The following is an 18,681-nucleotide window of genomic DNA, read 5'->3' as shown; positions in this document are numbered from 1 at the left end:
GCCTAAGTGATACACAAATGCTGATATTGGATACATGAAAATGAGCCCGAAGGGGCTCAAAGCTAATGCATCCGCAGCAAGTTTTCAGCCTTGAGGCAGGTCACAGAACGCCTTTCTTTGAAGGGCACTATTACATACAATGCATTGCATCTACATCCAGTTTTTCACTTAATGCTACTGAAAAAAATCTTCTGTTTCCAGATTGTTACTATGATACGTACAGAAAGTATTTTCAGTGTAACTGTGCACATACATTATATATAGTGGTTACCATTAAAATATTTAGAAATGCCTTTGTAAATAATAAACATTACTGTGACTCTTACAATGGCTTTTCATAGATGTTCCCTACACTTAGGCAAACACAGAAAGATATTAATAACTATCACTGTATGTGGGGATTGCAAATGAGCTCTACACACAGTTATGAGCTTCCCATTTACTCTACCAAATATTATTTCCAAAATCCACAGTGATGAATGATTGTTGCCCGGGGCGGTGGGGGGAAATATTTTTTTGGGGGTATAAATTGGCCTTAGTTACAGAAATCTTTTAAAGAAACATTTCCAGAAGCCCTTGTTTTATGAGCACACAGATGCATTCACTTCCTCTGCCAATGCCACAGTGGGATGGAATAACTGATTTTATCATGTAGATATGAGAACAGTGTAGTTCTACAGGAGAGCAATAATGCACAGAGACAGCTAAAGAGGACAACACTGCTGTATTTTCTTTATGCATTATTCCTGTCCTCAGCCACTCAGATGTTTAATATAGAGTACTGTGATTTATTAGCTCATAAACCATTGCTATTCTTCTGTCACCAGTTATCATCTGGTAATTTAAACGTATTTTTCCTTTTCATGTTTTTTAATGTCACGTATCAGAAAAGCTTAATTTTTGTTTGACGCTGCTAATCGTATGTTATTGTTGGTTAGATAACTGTTTATTGAGCAGCCAGCCCAAACAGGATTAACGCTTATTGACTAATAGGTCAAATTGAGCTACAGATCAGAGAGTATTCCACCACAGAAGCAATCTTTATGCTACTAGGCCCTACTAATTCTTACAAGGGAGATACTTATACCTTCACATTGACTATTGTCTTACGTCCTAAATAGTCCTGTTAAAATCAGTAGGACTATTTGAGAAGAAAGGTGCTACTCAATGGGTGAAATCCTGGCCCCATTGAAGTTAATGGCAAACTCCCATTGCCTTCAATGGAGCTGGTATTTCACCTAATGTAAGGATGGCATGTAATACGGCCCTTATCTGGAGTTGAAGAGGAAACTCTGAGCATGAAATGTTGTAGATCACTAATAAATAATTTCTACAGGGAAATAGTGTTACTTCTGACACTTTCAACAGGAATTTTCAAAAACTAGAATATTTTATTCTCACCATAGTCTGTATTTTCTGGTTCCCAGCAGTTTGAAGGCCAAAAGTATGGGGCCTGAAAAACAGCACATCATATTTTAACAATTTCAGGTAAGCTTAAACAACAACAAACCTTACTGCAACTGAAAATTATAAATATTATGATGCCCTTGACAGCCTAAAGTCCAAACCCTGTTCTTATAGAATCAATGAAAATACTGCAGTTGACTTCAGTGGACACAGGACTGGGCCATCAGTAGGGTATCGGCAAACTTTCTCTGCATTCAGTGCCTAGGGATAGATGAAGAGACCAATACACAGATTCAGGGTTCCTAAAATTCAGAGTATCTTTAGACACCCTCACCCCTACATTTGAGCATCGGCTTGTTACGGCAACCTTCCTCACTCCAGAAGAACCTGCTTTTACCTTGAGCCATCTTTAAGAAGTGTGAGAATATTCCTGTGGCCTTTTTACACATTGTACATATCATTGGGTTTTGAGCACTGTTAATGTGCCTGGCACTGTATAAAACAGAGGAAGATACAGTCTCCTGCCCCAATTTACATTCTAAATTAACAAGACAATACAATTCAGATTAAGAATAGGCAAAACTGATTTTCCCAATTTCAAAACCACATCTAATATTGTAGTTTTGAAAGCAGGACCAAACTAACATCATTCGTTTTCCATTCTGCTCAAGAGAGACCACTGTAACCATCCAGCTTAAACTTTCTGCTACAATTAATTACAATAATATTAACTACATGGTAGTTACATTGCAGTTTTAATGTGCACGAAAGAGTAACTTCTCTGCCAAAGGTGGGCATAGCACTTTGCATGCATAAAGACGACAGATCTTTGTGCCAAGGAGCAGTGAAAGGAACTGCTAATGAGCACATGGAGGTGTCGAAAAATATTTAGTACAAATCCTACCGTGACATTATCTGATTAAAATATGACCATGCAAAACATTTTTGCTACCACTGTTACATAATTGCAACGAATCTTATACAAAGTATGATGCATGGCCAGAAAGGTTAAATCCTGCAGAATAAATGACCCAGATCCAACCTCTAGAGATATATTAGAAAAGTATGCGAATGGTAATGAGGGCCATTCCATGGTAGATAGGCTAGAACTTTAAAATGCAAACATATATTGTGAGAAATAAGAAGTGATACTCATTGTATGTGTGTACTCATATCTTGTTAGAGGTTAATAATATAGTCATTAACGTAGTCATCCGAAGAAGTGGGCTGTAGCCCACGAAAGCTTATGCTCAAATAAATTTGTTCGTCTCTAAGGTGCCACAAGTACTCCTGTTCTTAATGTAGTCAAATAGTCCCTGTCTATGCTGTATTCTGTTAATTCCGAGATCAAAAGGACATCTTAACATTTAAATGAACTGTAAACATAGTAATATCACTATATTCATCTCTCTTTGAAATGTATAGCAAATCACCTGTGAATGGTGGAAGAACAGGCAATTGCCTTATGTTAATCCAGGTAGCTAATTACCAGTGATGCTTAGGAAATAGGTCTACTTCAAAGTCTCCATGATTGCCTATTGTTCACCTAAGGACTCTGAGCTGTCAAAAGAAGGCCTGGAACTGTATAAAAATGTCTTGTGTCCTTATCCTTTTACTCTCAGATCTGCTTGATGCTTCATGCAGGGGAAACTTAAATCCTAAGACTGAGAACTCCAGTCCTATCTGGATCACCCTGAATATGAACATTGGACTATAACCTCTGGACTAATTCTGAAAGAACTATTTGCAATTACAAAGCTCATCATCTCTACTATGAATCTGATCTCAGAATTATACTCATGTCTGTATCTATACTGATCTTTTAATACTCTGTATCTCTTTTCTTTTTTAATACATTTTAGTTTAGATAATAACAATTGTTTGTAAGCATGTATTTGGGTAAGATCTGAAATATTCATTAACCTGGGAGGTAATGTGTCCGATCCTTTGGGATTGGTAGAACTTTCTTATATGATGAAAAAGATTTTCAGTAATCCTCATCATAGTTGACTTGGGTGTCTGGGCGGAGGCCTGAGGCTGGGTTGATTTAAGGGAACCGTGTTGTTGGCTTCTGGGTAATCAGTAAGGTATTACAGAAGCTGTTTTATGCTGGCTTGGTAAATCTAAGTACTGGAATATTCACCAGCTTTGCAGTTTGCCCTAATTGAGTAACCTCAGTGTGGCTCCTCTGGTCCTCCGGTCACACCTACCCTAACACATTCCATGCAAAGACAAGAGGCTGATATATTCAGATTAGTGGAATAGGAAAGTGATTCTAGCAGAATATTTTTGTGTAGAATGACTGAGGCAAAATATGTGGCAGGGCATTGAGAGATGACAATGGGTAGACAAGGTTCTAGAGCAGTGGTCTCCAACCTTTTTATGCATAAGATCAGTTTTTGAATTTAAGTGCAACCCAGGATCTGCCCTGCTCCTTCCCCAAGACCTTGTCCCACTCATTCCATCCCCCCTCCCTCCGTCACTCACTCTCATAGAATCATAGAATATCAGGGTTGGAAGGGACCAAAGCAGGACCAATCCCCAACTAAATCATCCTAGCCAGGGCTTTGTCAAACCTGACCTTAAAAACCCCTAAGGAAGGAGATTCCACCACCTCCCTAGGTAACCCATTCCAGTGCTTCACCACCCTCCTAGTGAAGAAATTTTTCCTAATATCCACTCACTCTCACCGGGCTGGGGCAGTGGGTTGGGGTGTGGGAGGAGATGCGGGCTCTGGGCTGGGGCCAAGGGGTTTGGAGTGTGGGAGGGGGCTCTGGGCTGAGCCTGGGACTGGGGTTCGGGGGTAAGAGTGGGTGATGGGTACAAACTGTGGGAGGGAGTTTGGGTGCAGCACGGCACTCCGGGCTGGGTCAGAGTGTTGGGGTGCAGGAGAGGATACAGGGTTCTGGCTCTGGGAAGGGGCTCAGGGCTGGGGCAGGGGGTTCAGGGTGCAGGAGGGGGTTCAGGGTGCTGGCTCTGGAAGTGGACTCAGGGCTGTGGGAGAGGTGTGAGCTCCCATCAGCCAGCACTTATCTCGGACAGCTCCTGGTCGGCTGTGCAGCAGGGCTAAGGCAGGCTCCCTGCCTGCCCTGGCCCCAAGTCACTCCCAGAAGCGGTCAGCATGACCCTGTAGCCCCTGGGGTGTGGGCACGTGGCTCTGTGTGCTGCCTCTCTCTGCAGACACTGCCCCCGCAGCTCTCATTGGCCACAGTTCCCCATTCCCGGCCAATGGGAGCTGTGAGGACAGTGTTTGCAGGCAGGAGCAGCGCAGAGACCCCTGCACTCCCACGCCAGGTTTTCAGGGTCGTGCTGGCCGCTTCCAGGAGCGGCGCATGGCCATGGCAGGCAGGGAGCCTGCCTTAGCCCCACTGCATCGCCGGACTTTTAGCAGCAGGAGATCGCTATCGACAGGCAGAGGCTCCAGGATAGACCATTCAGTCGCAATCTACTAGTTGGTGACCACTGTTCTAGAGCAAAAGACACTGAAGGAAAAAACAACATGATCTGGTGACAGTGCATATGTGGGATGAAAATGGGGAAGGGAGTTAAACATGACCCTGATGTTGGAACCTGGCTGACAGGGTGGAGGATAAGAGATTTTGACAGCTGGCGATGACATCCTGCTAATTAAAAGACATATCAAGAAAGGGTAATGAGGCCCAGTGGGAAAGTACAACTGTACAGGTGAGTTAATGACTATTTGGTAATTAATCTGTACTTCTGCTTCTCAAGTGAAAACAACATGCAGCAGTAGGGCAGCGGGAGCTAGTGGCAGCAGCAGCAGAGGCAGAGATGAAAGCCTTTTCAATAAAAGCTCAACAAAGGGCAACACAGAAGGAAGGGAGGAGTTAGATGATGGAGAAAGCAGCAATAAACAGAAGAGAGAGGACAGGAAGACAGGTGGCCTAGTGGAAAGAGCCCTGGAACTTATTCCCAGCTCTGATGCAGGCTGCTAGTTAGCCTGGGGCAAGTCACTTCGCCTCCCTTAGCCTCAGCTTCCCTTCCATAAAATGTGGATAATGATAAAATATTTGCAAAGTGCTTTGAACTCTGTGGATGAAAAGTGCTATAGAAAAGCCAGGTATTCAGGTATTATTAGCATTACTATGGACCATATGATAGATGGAAACAAATTCAGTCTGAAATTTTACACTACGAGCTTCACCTTTGTTCTTTCCTGGTCAATTTCAATAATAGACAATCTGTTACAGAAAAGGAGCTTCGGGAGCCCAATAAGTGAATTAACAGGGAAGCCTTGGATCAGCAGATTTCAGGAAGGATGTGTAAAATAACTAGGCCCTGCAGTTAAACACGACACTGGGAACAGAGTCAACATGGGGAAACTGAGGCATGGAGCATTTAAATGATTTTTGCCAAGGTCACAGAGACTCTGTGGCAGAGCCAGAACTGGAACCCTGATCTCCTGACTTCCAAACCTATGCTTTAACTGAAAGATGATGCAACTAACTTAATATAAAACTGCGCATGGAACTGGATGCAGATTTCTAACACTTCAGTGTTTGCAAGTATTTCGATCTTTGTGTTGGTCCAGCCCATTACACATAGAAAACTAGCTACCAAATTCAGGCCCAGGTTCAGATTCTGAAAACGACTTACCTCAAGATTTGGGGTTTTGATTCAGAGGCATCAGATAAACATACTTTGGGACTGTAGAACAAACTTTCTTAAAGGGACTTCACTGGTACTTCATGGCGGTGCCCAAATGTCCTCAATAAGTATAGAGATCTTTGCATTGTATGAACTTCAGCAGCACTCAGTGTACAGGTAAACATTTCAGTGATAATAGAAGCAACAATGTGGGAAGCAGAGGGCTCACCTACCTGAAAGCGATAGAAGGTCCCATCATCTTTCAGGGTAAGAACATGGTCGGAGATTGGAAAGATATAGCCCTGTGCTGCTATAAGACTTCCCATGTGTATTGCTTCCACTGCGAGAGGGAAAGAAAGAAAACAGTAGAAAATCTGTCAGACAGATGTACACTAGGGTAGCGTTTCTCAAACTGGGGTCTGCAAGGGTAGTCCGGGGGGTCTGTAGGCCTTGCTGATCAACTTCTCCCCCTCCCTCCCAGTGCCTCTTGCACACCAGGGAACAACGGTTCCCCCGTGTGCAGGAGGCACTGGGCGGGAGGGACAGGAGGAGTGGGGCCTGGGGCTGAGCAGGGCTCTTGGGGGTCTGCAGCAAAATTTAAAATCAAAATAGGGGTCTTCAGGCTACTAATGTTTCAGAACCGCTGCACTAAGGAATCCATTGCTTTCAGCAGATCTTATGGTAGCTCAGAGTCAGACTTGGTGTATCCCTCAGTTCTCTAACCAAATTATACAAAAGTGAAAACCAACCTTATAGTATTGGTTGACTCTACTGAAAATGTTAACCTGATGATTTTAATGTCCCCACTGATGCTTACAGGGTGTCTCACTGCTCTACACTGTGAAATTCAATTCAAAGCACACTGTGCATTATCATTAACAAGAACTCCATTCCAACAGCGAATCCCATAATTTCTCTAAATTATACAAACAGCTGGAATGCTATACTGCTAACAGCATCTTTATTAATATGGCAACTGTCATAAACAGATGGTTAAGGGTTAATGTCTCTTTTACCTGTAAAGGGTTAAGAAGCTCAGTAAACCTGGCTGACACCTGACCAGAGGACCAATGAGGGGACAAGATACTTTCAAATCTTGGTGGAGGGAAGTCTTTGTTTGTGCTTTTGTTTGGTTCGTTGTTCGCTCTCGGGACTGAGAGGGACGGGACATCATTCCAGGTTCTCCAAATCTTTCTGAATCAGTCTTTCATGTTTCAAGATTGTAAGTAGTAGCCAGGCAAGGCGGATTAGTCTTATGTTTGTTTTCTCAACATGTAGATGTGTCTTTTTGCTGGAAGGATTTTTTACATCTGTTTGCTGTAACTTTGAATCTAAGGCTGGTGAGGGGGGGTCCCTCTAGTCTATATGAATCTGAGTACCCTGTAAAGCATTTTCCATCCTGATTTTACAGAGATAATTTTTACTTTTTCTTTCTTTAATTAAAAGCTTTCTTTTTAAGAACCTGATTGATTTTTCCTTGTTTTAAAATCCAAGGGATTGGGTCTGAATTCACCAGGGATTGGTGGGGGGGGAAGGGAGGGGAGATGGTTAATTCCTCTTTGTTTTAAGATCCAAGGAGTCTGGATCAGTGTGAAGCCTCTCAAGGCAACCCAGGGAGGGGAAAGTCTGGGGGGAAAAAGAAGGCGAATGGTTAATTTCTCCTTGTTTTAAGACCCAAGGGGTTTGGGTCTGGGTTCCCCAGGGAAGGTTTTGGGGGAACAGAAAGTGTGCCAGACACTAAATTCTGGCTGATGGCAGCATACCAGATTTAAGCTTAAAAGTGTTCATGCAGGCCCCCATTTTTCGTACCCTAAACTTCAAAGTGGGGGAAAACACCTTGACAGCAACAAATTTAAAAAAGGGAGCAAAGGGCTTTACTTGGAGAGAAATGCACTGAGGCAGAGGGATGCTGCTCTGCAACTTTTGGCAGCACCGGTGGCAAATTCAGTTCCCTCTCATGCAAGCTGCACACCAAGGGATAGCTCCCCAGCTGATGTAAACTGTCAAAGTTCCGTTGACTTCAGAGTTATGCAAGTTTACACAAGTTGAGGATCTGCCCATAGGTGTACAGTCAGAGCCCCAGTCTTCAAGCAAAACAGGCCTTTTCACCTAGGTAAATGTTTAACAAATGGCTTGAAAGTATTATATAGGATTCTGGCATTAGCAGGATGAGGTTCTACAATTCACAGATATGCTGAGGGACAGTAAATATGATTCATATCCTTTTCTTTCCCAGTTCTGTCCTGATGACTACACCTCATTGCTTTATCAGCACTAGACTCAGTGACAGACAGGTACCTAGCATCTAATGACACACACACACACACACAAAACTGGTAGGTTGTTCAGTTTCAACAGTCATATTACCTGGGTCCTCGATGCTGAGGTTCTTCATGAGCCACTGCACAATGTCAGTACCTGCAAAGACAGAAGGCACTACACATGTAAGACTACAGATGTTTGGAAGCTGTGGAGAGACACCATGTTTAAGCAAGAAGAAAAGATACAGAAATTCAGGTCAATGCATTTCCTTTCCTATTCCCACTGTAGGCTTGAAGATTCTTTACCTATGTGATACTATTTCACATTTATTTATTTAGAGTTATAAACCTGCACTAGTGCCTCATATGACAGGCATCTTGATATAGTTTAAATTACACAGCATGTGAATGCCACAGAATCTACTCTCCACACAAGGAGTTAGGCTTGTGAAAGCCCCGTATCTCAAGGAAAGAAAAGACCTCATTGCTCATTACCAATGGTAGTGAGGCAGTGTGGGTTCCCGATGCCCCAGAGAGAGACGAGCCCCTCAGGACACCAGAGTGAGTGGAGCCAGGGAGCTCTGAGCCCACACCCCAGAGCGTCAGGCATGGCACAGGCAGCATAAATCAATCATAGAATATCAGGGTTGGAAGGGACCTCAGGAGGTCATCTAGTCCAAGCCCCTGCTTAAAGCAGGACCAATCCCCAATTAAATCATCTCAGCCAGTGCTTTGCCAAGCCTGACCTTAAAAACCTCTAAGGAAGGAGATTCCACCACCTACCTAGGTAACCCATTCCAGTGCTTCACCATCCTCCTAGTGAAAACGTTTTTCCTAATATCCAACCTAAACCTCCCCCACTGCAACTTGAGTCCATTACTCCTTGTTCTGTCATCTGGTGCCACTGAGAAGAGTCTAGATCCATCCTTTTTCAGGTAGTTGAAAGCAGCTATCAAATTCCCCCTCATTCTTCCCTTCTGCAGACTAAACAATCCCAGTTCCCTCAGCCTCTCCTCATAAGTCATGTGCTCCAGCCCCCTAATCATTTTTGTTGCCATCCGCTGGACTCTTTCCAATTTTTCCACATCCTTCTTGTAGTGTGGGGCCCAAAACTGGACACAGTACTCCAGATGAGGCCTCACCAATGTCGAGTAGAGGGGAATGATAACATCCCTCGATCTGCTGGCAATGCCCCTATTTATACACTCCAAAATGCCGTTAGCCTTCTTGGCAACAAGGGCACACTGTTGACTCATATCCAGCTTCTTGTCCACTGTAACCCCTAGGTCCTTTTCTGCAGAATTGCTGCCTAGCCATTCGGTCCCTAGTCTGTAGCGGTGCATGGGATTCTTCCGTCCTAAGTGCAGGACTCTGCACTTGTCCTTGCTGAACCTCATCAGGTTTCTTTTGGCCCAATCCTCTAATTTGTCTAAGTTCCTCTGTATCCTATCCCTACCCTTCAGAGTATCTACCACTCCTCCCAGTCTAGTGTCATCTGCAAACTTGCTGAGAGTGCAGTCCACGCCATCCTCCAGATCACTAATGAAGATACTGAACAAAACCAGCCCCAGGACCAACCCTTGGGGCACTCCGCTTGATACTGGCTGCCAACTAGACATGGAGCCATTGATTACTACCCATTGAACCCAATGATCTAGCCAACTTTCTATCCACATTATTGTCCTTTCATCCAGCCCATACTTCTTTAACTTGCCAGCAAGAATACTGTGGGAGACCATATCAAAAGCTTTGCTAAAGTCAAGGAATAACACATCCACTGCTTTCCCCTCATCCACAGACCCAGTTATCTCCTCATAGAAGGCAATTAGGTTATTCAGGCATGACTTGCTCTTGTTGAATCCATGCTGACTGTTTCTGATCACTTTCCTCTCCTCTAAGTGCTTCAGAATTGATTCCTTGAGGACCTGCTCCATGATTTTTCCAGTTCCCTGGCTCTTCCTTCTTCCCTTTTTTAAAGATGGGCACTACATTAGCCTTTTTCCAGTCATCTGGGACCTCCCCCAATTGCCATGAGTTTTCAAAGACAATGGTCAAATCACATCCACCAACTCCTTTAGCACCCTTGGATGCAGCGCATCCAGCCCCATGGAATTGTGCTCATCCAGCTTTTCTAAATAGTCCCGAACAACTTCTTTCTCCACAGAGGGCTGGTCACCTCCTCCCCATGCTGTGCTGCCCAGTGCAGCAGTCTGGGAGCTGACCTTGTTCGGGAAGACAGAGGCAAAAAAAGCATTCAGTATATTAGCTTTTTCCACAGCCTCTGTCACTAGGTTGCCTCAGTCATTCAGTAAGGGGTCCACACTTTCCTTGACTTTCTTCTTGTTGCTAACATACCTGAAAAAACCCTTCTTGTATAAAGGCTCGACCCCAGAGCTCACTGAGGGAGCAGCCACTGGGCAGACCAGATGCCTCTAGCCTACCTCCCAGTTGGGAAGCCCCAGCGACCTGCGGTGGACCCAAGGGCTGGCCGGGTCTTCCCCAGGCCAGCTACCTGGAGGATTTGCCGAGCCTGCCCAGCACCAGCAATCCCAAGGAACCCAGGGTGCTGGGCCCCGCTGAGGATACCACCCCGACCCAGGTACCTCAAGGGGGGAGTCCAGAAGTAGCCCAGGAACAGCCGATAATAGTCTGGCTGTAACATTGCCAAAACCCATGTCGGTGTGTTGCAGTCAGGATCCCCACTGACACAGCAGTGGGTCTTCTGCTGCTGCTAGGGCCGAAGTCTGGGAAGTAGTGGAGTGGGCAGGCCTGCGTCCGCCATCCCCCAACTCATGGGTGGCAGTCTCCCCTCTCCCAGGCCTTTGGACCCAGGGCCTGGGCTCACTGTTAATAAACTGTTGTTGCTTAGCCCCTGCCTGAGGGCCTAAGCACAGGGCCATCCTTAGCCATAGGCAGAATAGGCAGCCACCGAGGGCACCAAAAGGTCTGGGGGCACCACTCTGCCGGGAGCCCGGACAGACGGGAAGCAGTGCAGAATGTAAGAGCAGGGCTGCTGGGTCCTAGAGAGAGCTGAATGCAGCACAGTCTAAGGGAGGGGATTGGCTGCTGGGAAGTCTCTGGGAAGGGGTGGGGGAAGGAACTCACCTGTGAGTGTGACTCTCTTTCCCCCAGCGTGAGGGCTGTCAGGGCTCTTATTGCCTCCCACCTCCCATCCTGATTTTTCACACTTGCTGTCTGGTCACCCTAGGTGGGGGTAATTGGTGCCTATATAAGACAAAGCCCCAAATATCGAGACTGGACCTATAAAATCAGGATATCTGGATCTGGTCACCCTAGCTGGGGAGCGCATCTCTCCCCCGGACTGGCAGTGATCCATCTCATCCGGGGGGAGCTGCACAGGACAGGATGAGCTGCTGTGGCTCCATGGATGCCCCATCCCTGAGATCAGCTGCTGTGCTAACTTCACCATGGTCCGTTGAGCCGAGGGTGGTGCCCATTGGTGTGTGATCGGACCTGAGGTTTTGCTGCTGCTGTTGTCACTCTGCACCTCAAGATGTGGATTTTGGGGTCCTGCAGTTTTCCACCTATCTCCTCTTCTACTGCAGCTGTTGAACCAGCAGGCTGGGTGGGGGGCTGAGCCAAGCATGAAAGCAGTAGTGTGTTGCCATTTTGATTGTCATTGAGCAAATTTGTTTGCCAAAAATGTTTGCTAAGAATCCTGAATTCAATTTCAATATATATTTTTTTAAAAATCAATATCTTGGCCAAAAACAGAAAATTAAGTTGTTGACAATTACTTGTGACAAGTTTGGTATGGGGAAGGGAGTGGGCCAGTTTTCATCAGAGAAACAAAAAATGTTGACTGACTTTCCTATAGCCCTGTTACTGCTAAATAGAGCCCTCCAACAACTGTAATATGCTCATCTCCTTACTAGTGTATAGAGCAGGGGTCGGCAACCTACGGCACATGTGCCAAAGGTGGCACGCGAGCTGATTTTTGATGACATGCAGTGGTGGGCTGAATGGCTCAGCCCACCGCTGCTCTGGGATTCCGGCTGCTGCCCTGCTGCCACTCAGGGTCCCGGCTGGCAGCCCCACTCAGCACCCGCTGCTGACCTAGAATCCCCCAAGGAACCCCAGGCTGGCAGCAGGCTGAGCAGGCCGGCAGCTGAGACCCCAGCTGAGCCATTCAACCCGCTGACAGCCTGAGGTTCCATTCACTCAGCTGGCAACGGGCTGAGCAGGACTAAATTCAACGAAATAGGAAAACAAGAGCAACTAATGACAAAGTGCAAGAACCTAGAGCAGTGGTCCCCAACCTTTCTCGTCTGGCGGGCGCCAGACGAAGGACTGTGGTGGCGGACGAGCATCCGCCGAAATGCTGGCAAAATTTGGTGGCAAGGAGTGTCATCCAGAGGCGTTGGCGCCAAAATGCCACCAAATTTCGGCTACATTTCGGCAGATGCTCGTCCTCCGGCCAGTATGTGGGTGCACTGAGAAGCCCCTGTGGGCGCCATGGCGCCCACGGTCATCATGTTGTGGACCCCTGACCTAGAGATCCTCCTGAAGCATGGTGATCATTTTGCTTTAAATGGACTTGAACTGTACGAAGAATTGAGTTGTTGCCACATGCAAAATCAATGATGGACATTGTACAGTTTCTTCATACCAGCAAACTTGCCACTCATATTCTACTGACAATTCCTGTAACAGTAGCATCAGGAGAACGGAGTTTCTCAAAACTAAAGCTCATTAAAAACTATCTCCGCTCTACAATAAGTCAGGAAACTTGACTGGTCTTGCTATTCTTACAGTTGAACAAGATATCACTTTGTCTTTGTCATATGATGACATTGTTACTGATTTTGCAGCCAAAAAAGCTAGAAAGATTGCTTTTAATTAAAAACTAATCCTTGTTTCAATATCTCTTCATATAAATTTCCAATAAAATGTTGACAAATTAAAAAAATTATATTATTTGCATCATTCTGTCAAATGAGAATTTTTTCTATAGTGCTACTTTTTAGTGCTAGTTCATCAGCATTACAGTGTGCTTAATTAAGTTAAACTGATTTTAGTAACATGCCTGTGGCAAGTTTTCCAATACTGTAAGCTTATGTTTGTGTTGCTAAGAGCAAGATAGGCACAGGGGCACCAGTTTAATAATCCCGCCTACGGCACCATAAATCCTAAGGTCGGCCCTGCCTAAGCACCTGACTCACCATTGCCCCACCCTAACCTAGGGCCTGGGTTGATGACTACCTGTGTTGTTTCTGCTCTCACAAAGGCTATGGAGGAAGACTCCTGTAGCCGGACTAAATCCCTGCTAGACCTCTTCCCGAACCTGTCCCCGACACCCCAGAGAGAGATGAGCCCCGGCTAACCTCTCTGCACTAACATTCAAGTATCAGAGGGGTAGCCGTGTTAGTCTGGATCTGTAAAAGCAGCAAAGAGTCCTGTGGCACCTTATAGACTAACAGACTTTTTGGAGCATGAGCTTTCGTGGGTGAATACCCACTTCCTCAGATGCATACACTAACACTTTCACCCATAACTGTCAGAGGTGATTCCTAGGCTAGAGCAGTAGAACAGAGCAGCTACTCATAGACCGGCGAAATGAGTCTAGTTCACATCAGTCACATAAGTAATGTCTTGGGGAAAGAAGTGAGACAATGTGTGCCAGGGGGTGGGGAGCTTTCTTTGAATGTGTTGTTTGCTAGTGATATCACTGGAGGTTTGTGGAGGCTAGGGAGGAGAGATTGGGTCTGGGCTTTTCAGCTCTAGTCAGGTACAACAAATGCAGTTCTCTTGTAAGACGTGTAAGACCTTTAGAATTGATTTCCTACATGCACATGGTCACTCTGCTGCCAGCATGAAACACATGGGAGCAGAAAATGTGTCACAGTTCATAAGCAGATGCTATTACTGATCAGTAAAATGTAACACAATGGGATACAAATTTCTGCCACCTTGTTTAAACCATGTACTGAGCTAACCATGATGTAGGCCATGTCTCAAGTAAGCATCCAAATCCCCTAGACAGCTTTGTAAAACACAGCCAGTGTGAGTTTTCCAAAGTCACACAGCAAGTCAGTGGCAATTTAGCAAGTCTATACTGGAGCCAAACTGGGGAAATCCCACCTTCCAATACAATGCATTGATTTCACATCACTCTGGATATTGACACAACAGCAAGACTTCTTCAACACATATTCAGTTTAACTAGAAAGATTTACACCCATGCACAATTTTTCAGTACTCACAATAATACATGGCATTATATACTGAGGAGGGAGGGATAGCTCAGTGGTTTGAGCATTGGCCTTCTAAACCCAGGGTTGTGAGTTCAATCCTGGAGGGGGCCATTTAGGGATCAGGGGCAAAAATCTGTCAGGGGGATGGACTAGATGACCTCCTGAGGTCCCTTCCAAACCTGATATTCTATGATGATAGTGCTTTGTGAGCTCAGAGTGTTATACTCACAACAACTAATTACCATGGGGTTCAGTCTGCCTAAATCAAACCAGGGGAATTATCCCTTGCATGGAGCATGTTTTGTGAGCTCAGATTAAGGATCACAGAAATGATTCACAACATTCTAATATGCCAGAACAATGAAAGAGAAGGACAGAAGGATTAGTCAGTACTTTGGAGATTGAAGGGCAAACTCAGGGTTGATGTACAACAGTGCCAGTCTGACTTGGATGGCACTGCGCCAACTTACACCAGAATTGTGTTGATGAATTGATATTAAACTGGGTTGGAGATTTCTGTACAGAAGTTGCAATTTTAAATAGTATGAGCAACAAAGATCAGCTCTGCTTTTAAACTTCCCCAAAGTTCAGAGGTGTTTAGATATAAGGTTCGGTTCAGGCTCATCTCTAGATGGAGGGGAAAAAATAATTGGTTCCTGCTGTATATTACTCCATAGTCCATTCACTCAGTTCCTACATCAGCAGCCAATATATGGATGGGCTGGCTGGGGGATGCTGACCCCTAGCTCCGCCCCTTCTGCCCGAGGCCCAACCCCTGTACCAGTAAGTGCTTAATGTTACTTTCACCCCTGGCTACCAGACTCATTTTCCCTCTGACTCCACTTTTGTCTTGATTAGACATTACACTGTCACTGCTAAACACAGTATGTTCAGCTTGATGCATTTTTTAATTATGGGAAAAAAGTTAAAAATCATGACACAAATGAACCCCCCCAATACATAATCGATATTGTATTGATCAGCACATAAGGAGCAGCATGTGGAAGCAAGCACAGATCCCAGAGTTTGCTTTATCTGCAAAAAAGACTGACAATCCCATGAAAAACTTCCAAAAAGGTATTTTGAAACTCTTATTCTTTTTCTCAACCCAATTTTCATTGATCCACCCTGAAAAATTCAAATAGAATTACTGGTTTACAGCTCCTATTTCAACCTTACTGATGGAACTGTGAGCAGCCACTCAAGAATATATTCCATTTTGTCAGCCCTCTGATACTACACAGTATATATAGGAACTGAAAGCATAACCCAAAAATAAATCCAAAACCATCACTTGAAATCATGGATCTTAATTTGTCTTGGTTTAAAAAAAAAGTCATTTCTGAGTGTTACCAAGAGACTGGAGGATTTTATGGCCATTCTCCACCTTTCCTCAGGCAGGCAGATTATCTTTCTGCTGAGTTTGCTGAACCATTATTTATCTGCCAAGACCGATTATTCAACCTCAGGACAATGACAAGTCTTTCTTTCCCCTGTTAATTACTGTCACATTAATACCCATGTCACTAACTATTATTCAGTCACAATGAAAACACTTCGCCCCCAAAACCACTTTCAACTTATAGACTTACCTTGGCTTCAGATCCATCTCTGCCATAGGCTGTATCACTACAGCCCAATCTCAGCCATCTATAAAATGCTAGTTAATCCATCTCTTAAATTATCAAGTTTGCATTTATCTATAAAAGTCAGAGTAGCGGGAACAAGTTCTCTTTAACAAGACCTCCTCTTCTTCATGTCCACCATACAAATTCTTTTAAAGCCATTCATCCATAACTAAATTCCTCTCAGAATCTCATTTTACTGCCCTCCTAGGGACCATACTAAAAGTTCTCAAACAATTCACTTTACCAAAGAAGGTCTCTTCTGGAGGTTTTCTAGGGTCCATATTCTACTCTTCTTCCCTGCTTTCCTAATAAGCAATTTAACAGAATACTTTGGCTGGGCTACTTGACCCTGCCAAGTTTCAAGTTCCTACTACAAACTGTGGAGGCATTGAAGTATTTTTTTTAAACAGTTGGAAATTTTTTATAATGGAAAGTTTCTGAGACTCAAAATGAACGAGTTGCTACCACTCCCCCCACTATAATCTATACACATACATTCCTCTGGGACAACACACTCACTTCAAAGATAGTTAACAGTTTGGAGACATCTATTTCCCCCTTATATACAAGGACACTATTGCTTTTGGATGTTATTTGAAGCAGCTGTAGGTGAAGTTACATAACAACACTAAGACTGAATCTATCTGAACATAAGGTATAACTATAACCGTTCATCTGCTTATCTGGTTTAGAGATAGAACAACTTTATATTCTTGCCATTTCCTACTTTTTAATTTAGGCCTTAGTGGTCTCATAATGGTACCTAGTGTTTCCAGAAGGCCAGTGCCTGTCAGCATGACAAATAGCAAGCCAGCCATGAAAAGATAAAATACAAAGGGATGTTCAAGTGGCGTGGGCCCCAGGTGGTATGCATTTAATGAACTGAATCACCACAGCTATACTTAGCACTTTTCTATCCTACCTAGCCTGGTCCTCCTCTTGTAGAAGAGTCAGTCCTACTTTGGAAGGGCCATTTGGAGGAAGCTAAATGAAGCCACAGTGGGATTCACCTACCTTCCTCTCCCTGCACTGGAATGGAAAAAAGAAACAAGTACAATGAAGTAACCGCCACTAGCAGTACCTAAAAACCCTAATGACTTACTGCATATAACAGGGAATGTACTGCTGATTCTGGGCTGTGGGACTTGGAGCCTGAGGGGTTTGTTTACTAAATCAGTGGATTGGGTGTGCTCCTAACCTGTCAGAGTACATTTTGAAAATCTCACCACACATGTGTATGTCACTGCATATATATTTCTAGGCCCAGGTCCCTAGTGAGCGGAAAACTACTTTTATTTGTAAGAAATACAAATACAATTGGAGAGAACAGAAAATGAATTCCCTGAACAACAAAGAACTCAGAGGCTCAGAACAGTTCTTAAGCTTTAAAGGAAATGCAGAAATAAAGACAGAGCAGGAGACAGGCTTGTAAAAGTTTCAGTTTTTCTTTTTCCGAGTTACTCAAAAACCTGAATAATGATCTTGGGCAAGTTTCAGAGTAGTAGCCATGTTAGTCTGTATCAGCCAAAACAAAGAGGAGTCCTTATGGCAAATTAGAGACTAACACATTTATTTATTTGGGCATAAGCTTTCGTGGGCTAGAACCCACTTCATCAGGTGCACAAAGTGAAAAATACAGGAGCAGGTACAAATATATGAAAAGATGAGGGTTGCTTTACCAAGTGTGAGTCAGTCTAATGAGATAGATCAATTAACAGCGGAATACCAAGGGAGGAAAAATAACTTTTGAAGTGGTAAGAGAGAGGCCCATTACAGAGAGTTTTACAAGAAGGTTTGAGTAACAGTAGGGAGAAATTAGCATTGGGAAAATTAAGTTTAGGTTTTGTAATGACCCAACCACTCCCAGTCTTTATTCAGGCCTAATCTGATGGTATCGTTTGCAAATTAATTCCAGTTCTGCAGCTTCACTTTGGAGTCCGTTTTTGAAGTTTTTTTGTTGAAGAATAGCCACTTTTAGGTATGGGGCAAGCTGCTAAGCATCAGTGATAGTGTCTTAATGCCCACCCTTTCCAGTGATTGGGAGCACAAGACCTCAAACTACTCAGCTGCAGCATTAAGAATGGAGGACTAAAATTTGCCACTTTGGGAGCGAATGAGGTAGTGGTACAATGTACACTGATTTCCTTCATTACATACCATACAACAATAATTCCAGATCAATTTGCCATACAGTTCTGCCTCATTCTTTGCCTACCATATACACTGAATGAGGCAGGTTCTTGAAGAAAAATACTATATGATCAGGGAATAAAAGACTAGATTGTAATGCACTGGGGGCACAGGTAACGTTCCACAGCCACTCTTAACTTGATTCTTTCCTCCTTTCTGAGTGCTTAACTTAAAAACCTTAGCATATTACAGTGTGTTTTAATGGAAGTTTCAAAAACTTTTTTTTCCAAATGAAAAATGAAGAAACTAAATAAATTAGCATAAAAGAAATTCCTTCCTGTTCATCTGGAGGAACGTTCATGTTTGCTAGACATCAGTGGAATATTCTGGACAGGCACTATATAAGCAAGCAATGAACCAGAAGCCTTTACC

General features: G+C 44.0%; 1 protein-coding gene across 1 annotated transcript in view; it reads right to left on the bottom strand.

Moving 5' to 3' along the window:
- Positions 1–18,681, bottom strand: part of RGS6 (regulator of G protein signaling 6) — a 492,500-nt gene that overhangs the window by 111,010 nt on the left and 362,809 nt on the right. Inside the window, exons 4-6 of the mRNA XM_050953554.1 lie at positions 8,383–8,433; positions 6,249–6,355; positions 1,402–1,453 (exon numbers count right to left, since the gene is read on the bottom strand). Coding sequence (XP_050809511.1) covers positions 1,402–1,453; positions 6,249–6,355; positions 8,383–8,433 — 210 coding nt within the window. The remainder of the gene's footprint in view (positions 1–1,401; positions 1,454–6,248; positions 6,356–8,382; positions 8,434–18,681) is intronic.

The sequence above is a fragment of the Gopherus flavomarginatus genome, chromosome 5 (genome assembly GCF_025201925.1).
Source record: "Gopherus flavomarginatus isolate rGopFla2 chromosome 5, rGopFla2.mat.asm, whole genome shotgun sequence".
NCBI lineage: Eukaryota > Metazoa > Chordata > Testudines > Testudinidae > Gopherus > Gopherus flavomarginatus.
The sequence above is the reverse complement of the archived record's forward strand: the minus strand, read 5'-3'. Positions and strand labels throughout refer to the sequence as shown.